Raw genomic sequence first — 16,011 nt, forward strand, 5'->3', positions numbered from 1 at the left:
CTCCCTCATTCCCCCTCAATTTCCCCTGCATTTTCCCTCATTTTTCATAATTTTATCAATTTTATGTCACTTCTGTCCATGTGATCATGACATCTCTTCTCACCAAATATTCTAAAATTGCCTGTAAATGTAGTACAGTTGTCAACACCTAGTGCAAATGCACTGTTTTTCTGGTCGGATGGTATAGTACAGCACCATACTCATATGCATCCAGCACAGTTTTTTTCCCCATGATCTGTTGTGGGTTTCAAAATATGTCATGAACTCTTATATATGTAACTGCTCCAATTTTCCATTCTATTCTTAGACAGCTCGGTGCTTTGAAAAGTGAGAAAAATAAAAAATACATGCCTTATCATCCCTGACTCCAGCAGCAAATATAAATTAAGCCCATCAACATATCCATGTGCAATCAGAACAAAAAAAGTGCCGCTATTGTTTAAATATTCCATACTGCATTGTCACCCACAAACTGTTTAAAAAAAATGGTATTCCACACACTGCAGTCAATTTCCCGACAAATTCTTTAACTAAATGAATACCCTATATTTCAAACACTGCCTTGTATCCCATAAATTGTTTAAATAAACAATATTGCACACATTGCCTTTTCTACCAGAAACTGTTTAGACTATATTCCATACACTGCAATCTATTTCCCGCCATATGGCCAATCAACAGATTATTTCTCCTTCCAATTTCAAGGTGGGGGTGGGACAACTTGGGAGTTTCACAGAAAGGGAGGGGTTAATTAATTGATCAAGTTAATTAATTGATCAAGTTAATTAATTAGTCAATCAAATTGATATCAAATGTGTGCTTGTATCAGCGAGGAATTTCCAGGAGGGTGGGGGGGGGGAGGGGGGGGGGCTTTCTTGGAAGGGCGGATTATCCGCAGGGGTTCATAATACACTTAGCAGAACAATAGACTAAGGACTTGTCAGTCAAAAGAGAACAAAAGGTTTGCTCCTGAATGTATGATTACCTCAGAATGTATATAACCCGAACTAACAATCAATGCTCGTGTCAGCCTTGCCCTACTACTAGATGTATTCAAAGTTTTGCCATTTGAACAAAGGAGCATATGGGCAAAGTGCGTGCAAGGGACTGGGCAGTTTGTGACACTGTAAGCTTGTGCAAAGTACTGGAGTGCTGGACTTATGTAGACATGATTTCAAAGTCAAATTCTGAATCTGTGGTGCTAGTGCCCAAAAATGTATAATATGCTACAAAATATAATCCCCAGTGGGAAAAAGAAACAGTAGAATGAAGGCTATCATGACCAGATGACATAGGTGCTGGTAAACTTTTCGGGATGTGAGGTTGTGGCCCAAGAAACTCTTCTGTTCCTGATGTTTCGTCCAGGAATATGCTGGACATCTTCAAAGGCGCTCCTCTGCTGAGTCTTGTCGAATGACTGGTCGGACATCAAAGTGTGACAAATATACTGTAGGAAAGGGGGCATGGTCAAAGTAACACGTGATGAGCAGAGATAGTCCTTGTCAAAGATAAAACTTAACTATTGATTGTCGTCTTGTCAAAGATAAAATTGTCTAGCAATTCTGCAGAGCTACTGTCCATATGTTGCTATGTTTCACTGCCTCATGTTTTCTATTAAAATTATCCTGATGCTTATAAATTTCAATGGCTTCTCTACTTGGACCTTGGATAATAATTTGATATTGTAGATAAAATTTCTGTTTCAGAAAACTTCACTTCGTGGTTTCCTAACTGAAGAGCATGCTCTGCTACAGCTGATTTCTCTTTTTTTGTCCTATTCAGCAAAAACTTTAGTGCTCTTTTAGCTGTGAAGGATAAATGCCCTCCTCTGTCGACATATGCTGTATACAAAATTCCATGTACGTGTCAAAGTCTATATTGGAACTACCAAGAGAAGCATAAATACACAGCTACTGTGATAAAATTGACAGTGGCAGCAGCAGAAAGAAAAAACCAAGTACAATAACGTAGTGCAACAAAACAACAGGTGGTATAGATGCCATTGATGCTGCATCTGGTGTTTGCACTGTTGCTAGAGGACCAACACGATGGCATCTCAGTCTCTTTTTTTTTTTTTTTTATTGTTGAACATAGAGCAAACAGAAACGTTTCAGTTAGAAGAGAATACCTGAGAACCCTAGGAAAATGCCTAATAACACCATATCTGACAATGCGTGCAATCCATCTCCTGCGTGAAATTTGCAGGCTTGCTTCTGACCCTTCTCTGGCACCCAGGAACAAAGAATAGCTGAAGATCCACAACCAGGAAAAAGGGGAAGATGCACAAGGTGCAAAGACAACAAAACTAAATACTTTGTAAGGTGTGGCTATGCCTGGCACATGCTCAAATGGTTTGTGGTAACTGTTTTTAAAAATGATATAGTCAAGATTTCTATTTATACAACAAAAATTCAACATTTTTGCTTCTTAATTCACATTTATATATTTCAAGCTAATTTACTTGTACTTCCAGTTTACTTACATTTGGCACTGCAATGAAGTATGTTTTCAGCATGTTTTTCAAAATTATATCGTTCAAAAAGTTAAAATAATGTCACTATAGCATTTAGTACTACCAGAACAAAATAAAAATTCGCCATTTGAAGTGAATATACTGCTTGTCACTTAATATATGTGTTTTATTTATTGGGTCCCACAGACCCGGCCCGAATGTATTTGAAACTATTTTTCAGCTGACCGTTCTAGGTTTAAGAATAAAAGCATTAAGAGATCTTACATTAAGCCATAAAATAAACAAGATATCAGAGACTACTCCAAGAGCATTGTAATTTCATAAACCACACTAAAATACATAATTTGGCTTAAAGTGCTCATTTGTATACCCAAATTCACAATGAAGTAGCCCCCAAGCTGATATTAAGCTTTTCAGTGTGGGTTTTCAGGCTGTAAATTTTCTTGGAGTGCCAGTTCCGTATTTATTACGGCATAATGCCACACATGCCAGAAGATGAAAACGTGCTCTTGAAGTTCAATAAACAGTTGAAACTAGCAAACAGTGTGGAATGAAACACTTCATTTCAAATAAATTGACTGCCTCAGTGGAAGTCAAATTTCTTTAGCAAACTGGCAAAAATAACTTCATTGTTCTGCAAGGTGATGAATGCTGACTGCCAAAAACAAGGAACTAGAGTAAAATCAGAAAATTTAAAATAGTAGCATATTTTATCCTTCCATTATTATGTGAATTTATTTTAATTCACTTGATAGCGCCCAACAACAGGAATCCGTTTTGTGAGAGTTTGAAACAAGAAGGAAACAGCAAAATCAATAAATAGAACAATGGCTCACAGGCAACTTCCTCCCTCCCCACTCCAACGCAAACTGCTCTATGCATGCATGAATCTGCTGGCTTCGGCACACCAGAAAATTTTCTGGGTAGCATCTGTCTGCTTGCTGCTAGTGGTGATCTGGCTAACAGCTACACTTCAAGTAGCCTGAAGCGGGAGAAGATATTGCTCATATGTGACTCAACTGTGCATGTACCCGCTGGCAACTGCTCAAACGTACAATTGTGACGTCATGCTCATCAGAAGTAGTTTGTTGTTTTGAAGTATTGCATAGTCTTCATCCTGGAGAAGGTACTGCTCATACATAACTGCACGTGGGGCCCTTGAGCACAGCTTAAATTGCAGTAGCTGAATATTTCTGACAAGCACGATTGTAAATTTCACTACTGTGCACTGAGCGTTTCGTGGGTTACCTGGCTGAATACAGCAGCACTTCAACTGTTACATAGAAATGCCATTCACACCCGAAAATGCTCAGGAACTCAACTTGCAACTTTTTTTTAAAATTATACTTTTTGCCATCACTATTGCATAATTTTTAATCTTGACAGTGCTAAAAAAATATGAAAAATTAATCTTGAAGATTGGTCTTTTTTTAGTGTGTGCCAGTAAAATTTTAAATGATGGCAGAAATGGCTTGTCTTTTGAGCCCTAAATTTTTCTTTAGGTGGATTGTCCTCAAAGTGTTAAGTTTTGAAAGAGTCAGATGCTCCTCAATTTAAGAAATTCATTGCACAGTTTCACAAGTAAACGTAATTCATATTGTGTAAAAGAAAATTTGCATTGAAAGTAACCCTTCTCAAACCACAATTCACAATATTTTTCAGTGACCTGTTAGAAATGTAAACAGTTGTGACATCATGCTCATCAAAAACAGTTTGTTGTTATGAAGTACTGCATAGTCTTCATCCTAAAGCCTTTCACACATTTTGCTGTTAGTAGACTTTTGTATGTGGATCGCATTTTGTTGTTGGAAATAGCACATTTTCTGTGGAAATAAAGTTTTATTTTGCTGTTATTCTCCCTATTATGTTCTATTGCTGCAGTATTAATAAGCAGTAGCTGGTTAATGGCAAATTCTAAGTATTGGTTCATACCAGTCAAAATTACAGAAATGTATCTGAAAACTAAAATAATGAAATATTCCTGCAATCCTAAAGAAAAATCCTGGATATTTCTCAGATGAAAAAATTCCTGGGTTTTTCCTCAATTTCTCAGCTGTCTCATTACATACTCAAAACCACACCATGAAAATGGTCTGAGAAGTAATAATGAAAGAGTACATTTAAAATCGTTTTTTCTTTCCAAATATAAGCTTGACAAATAGAAATAAGTGTCTCTCCATGGATAACCCTATGACATCATGCCAATCCTGAAACAGTTTCCAAAGAGACGTGCAAAACATGGCATGCTCATTTCAGACTATGGTCTTTTCAGATCATTCTCATAAATCACAGATTAATAAATATTAACAATCACAAGTAAAATTTGTTGTGAAATGACATAAAATTTATTAGACACTGTACATGTACAACATTCACAAAGAATACTAATGGGAGAAATGATGCCATCCAAATTTTATATTTTAAAAGTGTACATTTAAGAATCAAATAGAAGAATGATATGGATGATACACTGTTCCTTTCTGTTACATAACAATAATTTTTAAAGCTATCTGTATCTTAATGTATGGCTTTAACTCAGCATTGTAAATGCAAGTAGAATTTACTCAGCTAGAGTATTTAATAGAGGACACAGTTCTATTTTGATAAATGTAATTCTCATAAATAGAAAATCTTTTACTAAACACGTTCACTGTAAAGCTGTCATAAAAACATACTTATTTCCATAAGAAATACGTCAAGTAAAGCACAGACATGGCATGTACAGAGGGGAAAAATGGATATTATCAAACAATGATTTGATGATTGTGGAATGAACATGCACTTCTCAGTAAAGGTGAATCAACCTTATAATACATTTTATCACAGACTTGAAAATTATTTTCAAGGTTTGTACATAGTCCCGAGTATTTGCTAGGGATATATAAATTGATGGCTTCTAGAACAGTCATGTATATGAATTTCATCAAATACAGGAATCTAGTGAATGTATTAAATACAAAAAGTACTTTTAATATCGCAAACTTTATCCAAAATACAGATCTGAAAACTTGTACACAATTGCTATGTGACCAGAAAATCATAACAGCTGAAATAAAGAATTTTGGTATATTATTAAGAATTTATATAGTGATGTGTATGGCATACTGGGAAAAGATCTCAGGTTACACCAGTCGGGTCTTATCTGACGCAGGCATCTAATATCCAAATGATATCCCAAAGTTGTCTCTGTATTAAAATGCTTTTCTAAAATAAAAATAATTCTTTGCATGGATGCATAGATTTTACTTTTGATCTTTGCTTCTTGTATGATAACAGACACACAGCAACACAACAGAAAAAAAGAGAGCAGTGCTGAAATCTACTCGAAAATTATAAGGCATATCTGACGTTGAAGAGTGAAAAGACCCAACACTATCTCATAAGCCTGTACATAAAGTCAAGCCAAGGGCAGTCACAGTAATATACACTGAAAGAAAAAGTGTGAGTAATAGCTGAATTGAGAGGAAGGTGTGGATTTAAGGGAATCACATCAGTCACTATTTCGACGATACACAGAAAAACAAGCCAATTATGACGATGACACTGATTATAAGTTCCACATTTCTGACACATTGCATCTGTTAGAAAGGACAAAATGGGCACCAATGTGAAATACACTGATACCATCTGCACAGGAGAAAGAGCATGTTACACAATATAGGAGCTGATGCTCCAGGCACTAATATTTAACCTGTACAAACCACTCTCATGTTTATTGCCTGATTAGCAAACAACAACAGTTATATCCCAGTGCAGAGTTCTGTACAATTCCATATTCATGGGTTCAGTTACATAAGATCCCTGTCCATTAAAAATAACAAACAGAAAAGAAATCATTATTTTGTATTAATAGGGAGGAAGGATGTGCGAAATAAACAAAGGCATTGACATAACAGGTATTTCTCTTCATAACTTTACGCATGAATTGTTCAAGGAGAGAAGGGTGAATCACGTATGTCTCGCCTTCCCCATTTTAAGATTTGGGTAGACTGTACAAATTCATTTTAGTTCTTCATATTAATATGACATATGCACGCACTTCTGTCTGGATCATTACACTGAGCCACAAAAAGAGTAATCAAAGACCCAAATATTATTAATCATTTATCTGAATAGTCTCATACAGAGGTTGGTTCCATTTCACATACGTTTCTGACATGAGAGTAGGAAGTGCCACAAGTCAACAAGCTTACATTTTAGTTTACAGAAATTAACAACACATTCACAGTAAACTTATTCAATTAGTTACAACAAAAAGGCATCAAATGTTTATTGGGATAGGAGACACACAATTTCTGTTGTGAATTATTACAAAGAAATAAAAAATATATCAATTACAATTTGTTGTGCGTATCAACTGTCAGTTCATCAATATAAAAATATGAAACTAATTAACAATCTTCCATGTCATATGTTGGCTGTCCGAAATTTACAATGAAGCATTTTATTCTATGTACGGACCCTGATTCAATATTTTCAAAGAAAGCTTTTTTTGTGGCATTCTGAAATAAGGAGCGTACAAGTGAATGGCACACTAAAGAACCAAATTAGCTTTGTGAACACATCTGCACCACGTTTCACAATGCAATCATAATATCAAGAGAAATACGCAAATTTTTTGTTGATGTTAGAATATTCCCTGAGTATCAAAATAATTTGGTTCAGTCCATTTGACTATACAAATGTATCCCTACTCTTTAATTTAACTCAGTGGTCCCACTTTCAGAAAAAGCTGTACTTTCAATAGTAACACAGATTCTTTGTTGCACCTTGGGCAAACAGTATGAGGGCATATCGGAATTTTGAATTACCTAAAAAAAAGTAGCGTTATACTGCTACAAGTAATTTAATTCTGTAGGATGCCATACACATCAGTGTCATTTCAAAAAGGCTCATATCACAAAAAACAAATGTGGACACATACCATAGACACACAGAGAGTCACAGTAGCCTGACACTGGGACATTTAAAATGTAAAGATAATTTATGAAAGAAGCCAGGATACAGAGAGAAGCACTCATTCTATCAGGAAGGGGAGAATCAGACAGATCCCTAGACTCATAGTTTTATCTCTGTATTGGAGTAACACTTCCCATGGTAATGTATTAGAGTTGTCTATTAAGGAACCTGGAGAACTTGAAAATTTCAGTGGTTGTCCACTGTCCTCAGCTCTTATAAGAGATTGCCAGGGGCAGCAACTTGAAATCAACCACAACTTAAAACTTCTGAAAGAGATTCTTACTTGGCTTTCAAATCTACCAAATCAAGTGCTAATATTAGTTGGCAATTTAAAAGCAAAAGCACCCATAAATAGTTCATTTTGACATTATTATTTGCCAAATAGTTGGACATTTTTGTTTAATGAGTATCAGCATGAATGCACATTTTTTGAGTAATGCAAACAAAATTACTATTGTGAAAGACATCATCTACTCACTGAAAGAGTAATAATATTCACAAAATTAATCATTGTTGTCATGTAGTAGGAACTAACAACAGAGTATAATAAAAAAAATTTCACAATGGTAACTAGAATATAAACATCAATTCTTGTTTACTCAGTTACAACATATACATAAATTTAATTTTCACAGTAATTTCTATGTTTCAGACCTGTCCACATCAGGCATAACTGCCAGCTGCATGTAAAATACGACAGGCCTTAAACATATACATATCAGGTACACAATGACTTCAAAACTACTTCACAGTCATTTCCTCGTATAAGAAGAATTAAGGGGCCTCTCTGCATAATGAGAAGGAACTGTCTTGAGATGAGATCCACACTATATGGACTAGCAGTAGGCAGACATTTACACTTCAAAGGCCCTTCATTGTCCAATATCCTTTGTGATCGAGTTTTCCAGCACAATATCAAATTCATCAAGTGAATGAAGAATCTGAGTGAGGAAGGTCCTGTACTGTGGGTTCCGTAGGAAAGACTGCTCTTCATACATATCCAGTGTAGCGCGTGTTAATGACAGTGGCTGCAGCATGCGGCTTAGAAGATGTTCCCTGTAACACCAGCAGTTAAACAAAATATGGATAAGCAAATACTTACAAAAGTCAGGTAATATTTAAAGGTAAATTTAACCTGAATGTCAGAATGGAAATGGATTTGCAATCAGTGAGCAGCTAGATGTTTTCTTATAAATAAATAAAAAATAAACAAAATTTCTTGGTTAAGTTAAAAGCACAATTTTAATATATACTGATTGTCTTTCATCAGTTCAAGGAAGCCATAGTATCTTTTGTAGTTTTTACTTCTAAGAACTCAATAAGAATTCCATTGAGGTGATCAACATTCAAACTTAAATTGACTTAAGCAATTTCCTGGCACCTTTTATTCACTATATGATTTGAAGCTGACAAAGTGGATCACTTCCGAGGGCACTTCTTGATCATACCCAACAAGAAACAGTTACTTCAACACATCAGGTAACTTGCCCAGACTCCCTAATGTAAGGAAATGAAGAACTACACTCCTGGAAATTGAAATAAGAACACCGTGAGTTCATTGTACCAGGAAGGGGAAACTTTATTGACACATTCCTGGGGTCAGATACATCACATGATCACACTGACAGAACCACAGGCACATAGACACAGGCAACAGAGCATGCACAATGTCGGCACTAGTACAGTGTATATCCACCTTTCGCAGCAATTCAGGCTGCTATTCTCCCATGGAGACGATCGTAGAGATGCTGGATGTAGTCCTGTGGAACGGCTTGCCATGCCATTTCCACCTGGCGCCTCAGTTGGACCAGCGTTCGTGCTGGACGTGCACACCGCGTGAGACGACGCTTCATCCAGTCCCAAACATGCTCAATGGGGGACAGATCCGGAGATCTTGCTGGCCAGGGTAGTTGACTTACACCTTCTAGAGCACGTTGGGTGGCACGGGATACATGCGGACGTGCATTGTCCTGTTGGAACAGCAAGTTCCCTTGCCGGTCTAGGAATGGTAGAACGATGGGTTCGATGACGGTTTGGATGTACCGTGCACTATTCAGTGTCCCCTCGACGATCACCAGAGGTGTACGGCCAGTGTAGGAGATCGCTCCCCACACCATGATGCCGGGTGTTGGGCCTGTGTGCCTCGGTCGTATGCAGTCCTGATTGTGGCACTCACCTGCACGGCGCCAAACACGCATACGACCATCATTGGCACCAAGGCAGAAGCGACTCTCATCGCTGAAGACGACACGTCTCCATTCTTCCCTCCATTCACGCCTGTAAAGACACCACTGGAGGCGGGCTGCACGATGTTGGGGCGTGAGTGGAAGACGGCCTAACGGTGTGCGGGACCGTAGCCCAGCTTCATGGAGACGGTTGTGAATGGTCCTCGCCGATACTCCAGGAGCAACAGTGTCCCTAATTTGCTGGGAAGTGGCGGTGCGGTCCCCTACGGCACTGCGTAGGATCCTACGGTCTTGGCGTGCATCCGTGCGTCGCTGCGGTCGGGTCCCAGGTCAACGGGCACGTGCACCTTCCGCCGACCACTGGCGACAACATCAATGTACTGTGGAGACCTCACGCCCCACGTGTTGAGCAATTCGGCGGTACGTCCACCCGGCCTCACGCATGCCCACTATACGCCCTCGCTCAATGTCTGTCAACTGCACATACGGTTCACGTCCACGCTGACGCGGCATGCTACCAGTGTTAAAGACAGCGATGGAGCTCCGTATGCCACGGCAAACTGGCTGACACTGACGGCGGCGGTGCACAAATGCTGCGCAGCTAGCGCCATTCGACGGCCAACACCGCGGTTCCTGGTGTGTCCGCTGTGCCGTGCGTGTGATCATTGCTTGTACAGCCCTCTCGCAGTGTCCGGTGGTGGGTCTGACACACCGGTGTCAATGTGTTCTTTTTTCCATTTCAAGGAGTGTATAATCAATTAAAAGCAAACAAGCTATTGCAGATAAAGTGAAGTCCACTAATAGAGTAATGTCATTACTCAGAGGAAGAACCCATCAAGGAAAAACTGGTTATCTGAGCCAGATAAAAGTTTTTACTTGCCACAGTAAGGAAATATATCTCATTACACACAGAAAGATAATTTTGATGTTATGTTGCTCTTTATTAGCACCAAAATTATTATACATACAACGTAAATTTCTATACACAAGCACAACAGTTTGTTACTATATGAATTCAAATACAACACCGAGCTTTGGGTAATACAAAGTATATATGTAAAGCCAGCTCCCCACTTTCTTAATCACTTACTACTGTTGTTGTTGTTGTTGTTGTTGTCTTCAGTCCTGAGACTGGTTTGATGCAGCTCTCCATGCTACTCTATCCTGTGCAAGCTGCTTCATCTCCCAGTACCTACTGCAACCTACATCCTTCTGAATCTGCTTAGTGTACTCATCTCTCGGTCTCCCTCTACGATTTTTACCCTCCACGCTGCCCTCCAATGCTAAATTTGTGATCCCTTGATGCCTCAAAACATGTCCTACCAACCGATCCCTTCTTCTAGTCAACTTGTGCCACAAACTTCTCTTCTCCCCAATCCTATTCAATACCTCCTCATTAGTTACGTGATCTATCCACCTTATCTTCAGTATTCTTCTGTAGCACTACATTTCGAAAGCTTCTATTCTCTTCTTGTCCAAACTAGTTATCGTCCATGTTTCACTTCCATACATGGCTACACTCCAAACAAATACTTTCAGAAACGACTTCCTGATACATAAATCTATATTCGATGTTAACAAATTTCTCTTCTTCAGAAACGCTTTCCTTGCCATTGCCAGTCTACATTTGATATCCTCTCTACTTTGACCATCATCAGTTATTTTACTTCCTAAATAGCAAAACTCCTTTACTACTTGAAGTGTCTCATTTCCTAATCTAATTCCCTCAGCATCACCCGATTTAATTTGACTACATTCCATTATCCTCGTTTTGCTTTTGTTGATGTTCATCTTATATCCTCCTTTCAAGACACTGTCCATTCTGTTCAACTGCTCTTCCAAGTCCTTTGCCGTCTCTGACAGAATTACAATGTCATCCGCGAACCTCAAAGTTTTTACTTCGTCTCCATGAATTTTAATACCTACTCCAAATTTTTCTTTTGTTTCCTTTACTGCTTGCTCAATATACAGATTGAATAACATCGGGGAGAGGCTACAACCCTGTCTCACTCCTTTCCCAACCACTGCTTCCCTTTCATGCCCCTCGACTCTTATTACTGCCATCTGGTTTCTGTACAAATTATAAATAGCCTTTCACTCCCTGTATTTTACCCCTGCCACCTTTAGAATTTGAAAAAGAGTATTCCAGTCAACATTGTCAAAAGCTTTGTCTAAGTCTACAAATGCTAGAAACGTAGGTTTGCCTTTTCTTAATCTTTCTTCTAAGATAAGTCGTAAGGTCAGTATTGCCTCACTTGTTCCAGTATTTCGACGGAATCCAAACTGATCCTCCCCGAGGTCTGCATCTACCAGTTTTTCCATTCGTCTGTAAAGAATTCGCGTTAGTATTTTGCAGCCGTGGCTTATTAAACTGATTGTTCGGTAATTTTCACATCTGTCAGCACCTGCTTTCTTTGGGACTGGAATTATTATATTCTTCTTGAAGTCTGAGGGTATTTCGCCTGTCTCATACATCTTGCTCACCAGCTGGTAGAGTTTTGTCATGACTGGCTCTCCCAAGGCCGTCAGTAGTTCTAATGGAATGTTGTCTACTCCGGGGGCCTTGTTTCGACTCAGGTCTTTCAGTGCTCTGTCAAACTCTTCACGCAGTATCTTACCACCCATTTCGTCTTCATCTACATCCTCTTCCATTTCCATAATATTGTCCTCAAGTACATCGCCCTTGTATAAACCTTCTATATACTCCTTCCACCTTTCTGCCTTCCCTTCTTTGCTTAGAACTGGGCTGCCATCTGAGCTCTTGATATTCATACACGTGGTTCTCTTCTCTCCAAAGGTCTCTTTAATTTTCCTGTAGGCAGTATCTATCTTACCCCTAGTGAGATAAGCTTCTACATCCTTACATTTGTCCTCTAGCCATCCCTGTTTAGCCATTTTGCACTTCCTGTCGATCTCATTTTTGAGACGTTTGTATTCCTTTTTGCCTGCTTCATTTACTGCATTTTTATATTTTCTCCTTTCATCAATTAAATTCAATATTTCTTCTGTTACCCAAGGATTTCTAGCAGCCCTCGTCTTTGTACCTACTTTATCCTCTGCTGCCTTCACTACTACATCCCTCAGAGCTACCCATTCTTCTTCTACTGTATTTATTTCCCCTATTCCTGTCAATTGTTCCCTTATGCTCTCTCTGAAACTCTGTACAACCTCTGGTTCTTTCAGTTTATCCAGGTCCCATCTCCTTAATTTCCCACATTTTTGCAGTTTCTTCAGTTTTAATCTACAGGTCATAACCAATAGATTGTGGTCAGAGTTCACATCTGCCCCTGGAAATATTCTTACCCTTTATTATTCTATGCTGTAGCAATGTTTTCATTGTGCATGATGCATTTTGTTTATCATGTTGCATCAAATAGTACAGCAACTGCTTTAATGATGGGAGTGCCTATATGAGATTGCAATACCAGGCATACATAAGATTTTTTTTTTTTTTTGTTTTTTTTTTTTTTTGTTTTACTCACCTTGCACACAGACATATAAAAAGCTGAAACTTTCCATCCTTGCCAAGAGACTGACTGGAGTTATCTACTTGGTCCACAAGGTTGCAATAACACAGAACTGTCTCATCTCCTAAATGAACGTGTTCTTGGAGGTTCTCTCTTGCTCTTACTGCAATTAAAAGGTAATTTATCATAATTTTTATGAGCACATGCAAGTTTGGCAGATGTTCGATAAAATTGCCATATTAGTATACCATTTTAATTGCAAATGACACAGACAAGTACATTGGGCATGTGAACATAGTTCCAAGATCAGAATTACTAAAAGGTTTACCTTCTTTAAATTAAAGGAATCATGTTTTGCAAATCAAACTGCCTTTTCCTGCTGCTATTTATTTTATTTAATCCATACGCGTTTCGCCTTCTACTGTTTTAAGGCATCACCTGTGGGATCTATATTGATACAATTTTGTTAGTTATAGATTATCAAACAGTTCACTTCACGATTTTTAGTAAAAAAAATGTAAAGGCAGTTTGATTTGCAAAACAAGTATTTATATGCTTACTGCGGAGGATGGCCACACAAAGTAGGTAAATGTGTTCAAGGAATCATGATTTTATATTTGTAGAAGTGGAACAAATTTGTATCAGAATCCGGAAGCAAAGTTTTTTAATATAATGATATTAAGGGAAAACAATAGTTTTTACATTAAATTACTTGGATTGCTTTATTTCAAACGCATTCAGTTAGCAGTTTAATATTTCTGCTTAACATATCTCCATTACTTTTTGTATCACATAGGAGTACAGCATTCCTACATTGTTTGTCACTTTCCATGACATATGTCAAGACCTGTCACTTCAGTTGGTGAGGAGTGTTGACTTTCAGTATGACCAAATTATAACTGAAGATCTTATGGACATCATAAGGAGTCAATACTAAAATTTTAAAAACTTTCTGATCATTTTCATTCCAAAGAACACAATGAAGAAATATGACGATTTAACTGTTGTGTCTCTACCGAGGCCATCAGAGACAGAGCACACCCTTAGACTGGAGAAGAAAATTTGGCATATTGTTTCAGACAAATCATCCAGTCATTCACTCTAAATGGTTAAGGAAAATCACAGAAATCTAAATATGGGTGGCCAGATGGGGATTTGAACCACTGTCCTCCTGAACATGAATCTAGTGTTTTGCCACTTTACTGCCTAACTGAGCCCTATTTTAAATAGCTAGAATTGTTAATTATGTAAAAATTAGTTTTTGCACAGATCCAGATGCATCTGGCATTTACAAAATTATCTGCAGCCATTGCAACAAATATTATATAGGCCAAGCAGGCAGAAATTTCAGATCTCTATTTAAAGAGCATATGTATTGCTACAACTAGGGAATGTAGCAAATCAGCAGTAGCAACACGCATTAAAAACACTCTTCGAAAATCGAAAACGACCTCATAATTTTGCATAAAATCAGAAAAGCATAATAATGCATATAATAAAAGTAATGGAAATATTCATTCACAATACAAAAAAAGGAGATTTGTTCGTAATGCGATAACTTCATTGAAAAACCCAAAATTCTTTGGCAGCCTTAAGCCAGTTCTAAGGCAACTGAGTTAAGATGTGGCAGTGTGAAACAAATGACTACAAGACTGTCAGTATGACAAATCTCACTGTAAGGGCACTATAGTTTATACTCTTTATATACTTTATATACTCTTTGCTTTTACAAATGTCTGCTTGTGTCTGTGTATGTGCGGATGGATATGTGTGTATGTCCTTTCTTCCCCCTAAGGTAAGTCTTTCCATTCCCGGGATTGGAATGACTCCTTACCCTCTCCTTTAAACCCCACATCCTTTCGTCTTTCCCTCTCCTTCCCTCTTTCCTGAAGAAGCAACCGTTGGTTGCGAAAGCTAGAAATTCTGTGTGTGTGTTTGTGTGTTTTATTTATTGTGCATGTCTACCGGCGCTTTCACGCTTGGTAAGTCTTGGAATCTTTGTTTTTAATATATTTTTCCCATGTGGAAGTTTCTTTCTATTTTATTTACATCATTAATTTGAACCCAACAATTATGTTTGTTATTGTCTCTGCGAGATGTCTGACATCTACATGATCTGGACTCACAGTAAAGAACAACTCCAGAATTTCCTCTCCAACCTCAACTCCTTTGGTTCCATCAGATTCACCTGGTCCTACTCCAAATCCCATGCCACTTTCCTTGACATTGACCTCCATCTGTCCAATGGCCAGCTTCACACATCCGTCCACATCAAACCCACCAACAAGCAACAGTACCTCCATTATGACAGCTGCCACCCATTCCATATCAAACGGTCCCTTCCCTACAGCCTAGGCCTTCGTGGCAAACGAATCTGCTCCAGTCCTGAATCCCTGGACCATTACACCAACAACCTGAAAACAGCTTTCGCATCCCGCAACTACCCTCCCGACCTGGTACAGAAGCAAATAACCAGAGCCACTTCCTCATCCCCTCAAACCCAGAACGTCTCGCAGAAGAACCCCAAAAGTGCCCCACTTGTGACAGGATACTTCCCGGGACTGGATCAGACTCTGAATGTGGCTCTCCAGCAGGGATACGACTTCCTAAAATCCTGCCCCGAAATGAGATCCATCCTTCATGAAATCCTCCCCACTCCACCAAGAGTGTCTTTCCGCTGTCCACCTAACCTTCGTAACCTCTTGGTTCATCCCTATGAAATCCCCAAACCACCTTCCCTACCCTCTGGCTCCTACCCTTGTAACTGCCCCCAGTGTAAAACCTGTCCTATGCACCCTCCCACCACCACCTACTCCAGTCCTGTAACCCGGAAGGTGTACACGATCAAAGGCAGAGCCACGTGTGAAAGCACCCACGTGATTTACCAACTGACCTGCCTACACTGTGACGCTTTCTATGTGGGAAT

At 38.7% G+C, this 16,011-nt stretch overlaps 1 protein-coding gene across 2 annotated transcripts in view; it reads right to left on the minus strand.

Annotated features, from left to right (window-relative positions):
- Positions 1–4,794: 4,794 nt before the first annotated feature.
- Positions 4,795–16,011, minus strand: part of LOC126356270 (DENN domain-containing protein 5B) — a 467,453-nt gene continuing 456,236 nt past the window's right edge. Inside the window, exons 21-22 of one of the 2 annotated variants that reach the window (XM_050007116.1) lie at positions 13,101–13,248; positions 4,795–8,488 (exon numbers count right to left, since the gene is read on the minus strand). In XM_050007116.1, the coding sequence (XP_049863073.1) occupies positions 8,305–8,488; positions 13,101–13,248 (332 nt within the window). In that variant the 3' untranslated portion in view covers positions 4,795–8,304. The remainder of the gene's footprint in view (positions 8,489–13,100; positions 13,249–16,011) is intronic. The other variant, XM_050007115.1, reaches the window with a different exon arrangement.

Source organism: Schistocerca gregaria, chromosome 3 (assembly GCF_023897955.1).
Source record: "Schistocerca gregaria isolate iqSchGreg1 chromosome 3, iqSchGreg1.2, whole genome shotgun sequence".
In the NCBI taxonomy this organism is placed as follows: domain Eukaryota; kingdom Metazoa; phylum Arthropoda; class Insecta; order Orthoptera; family Acrididae; genus Schistocerca; species Schistocerca gregaria.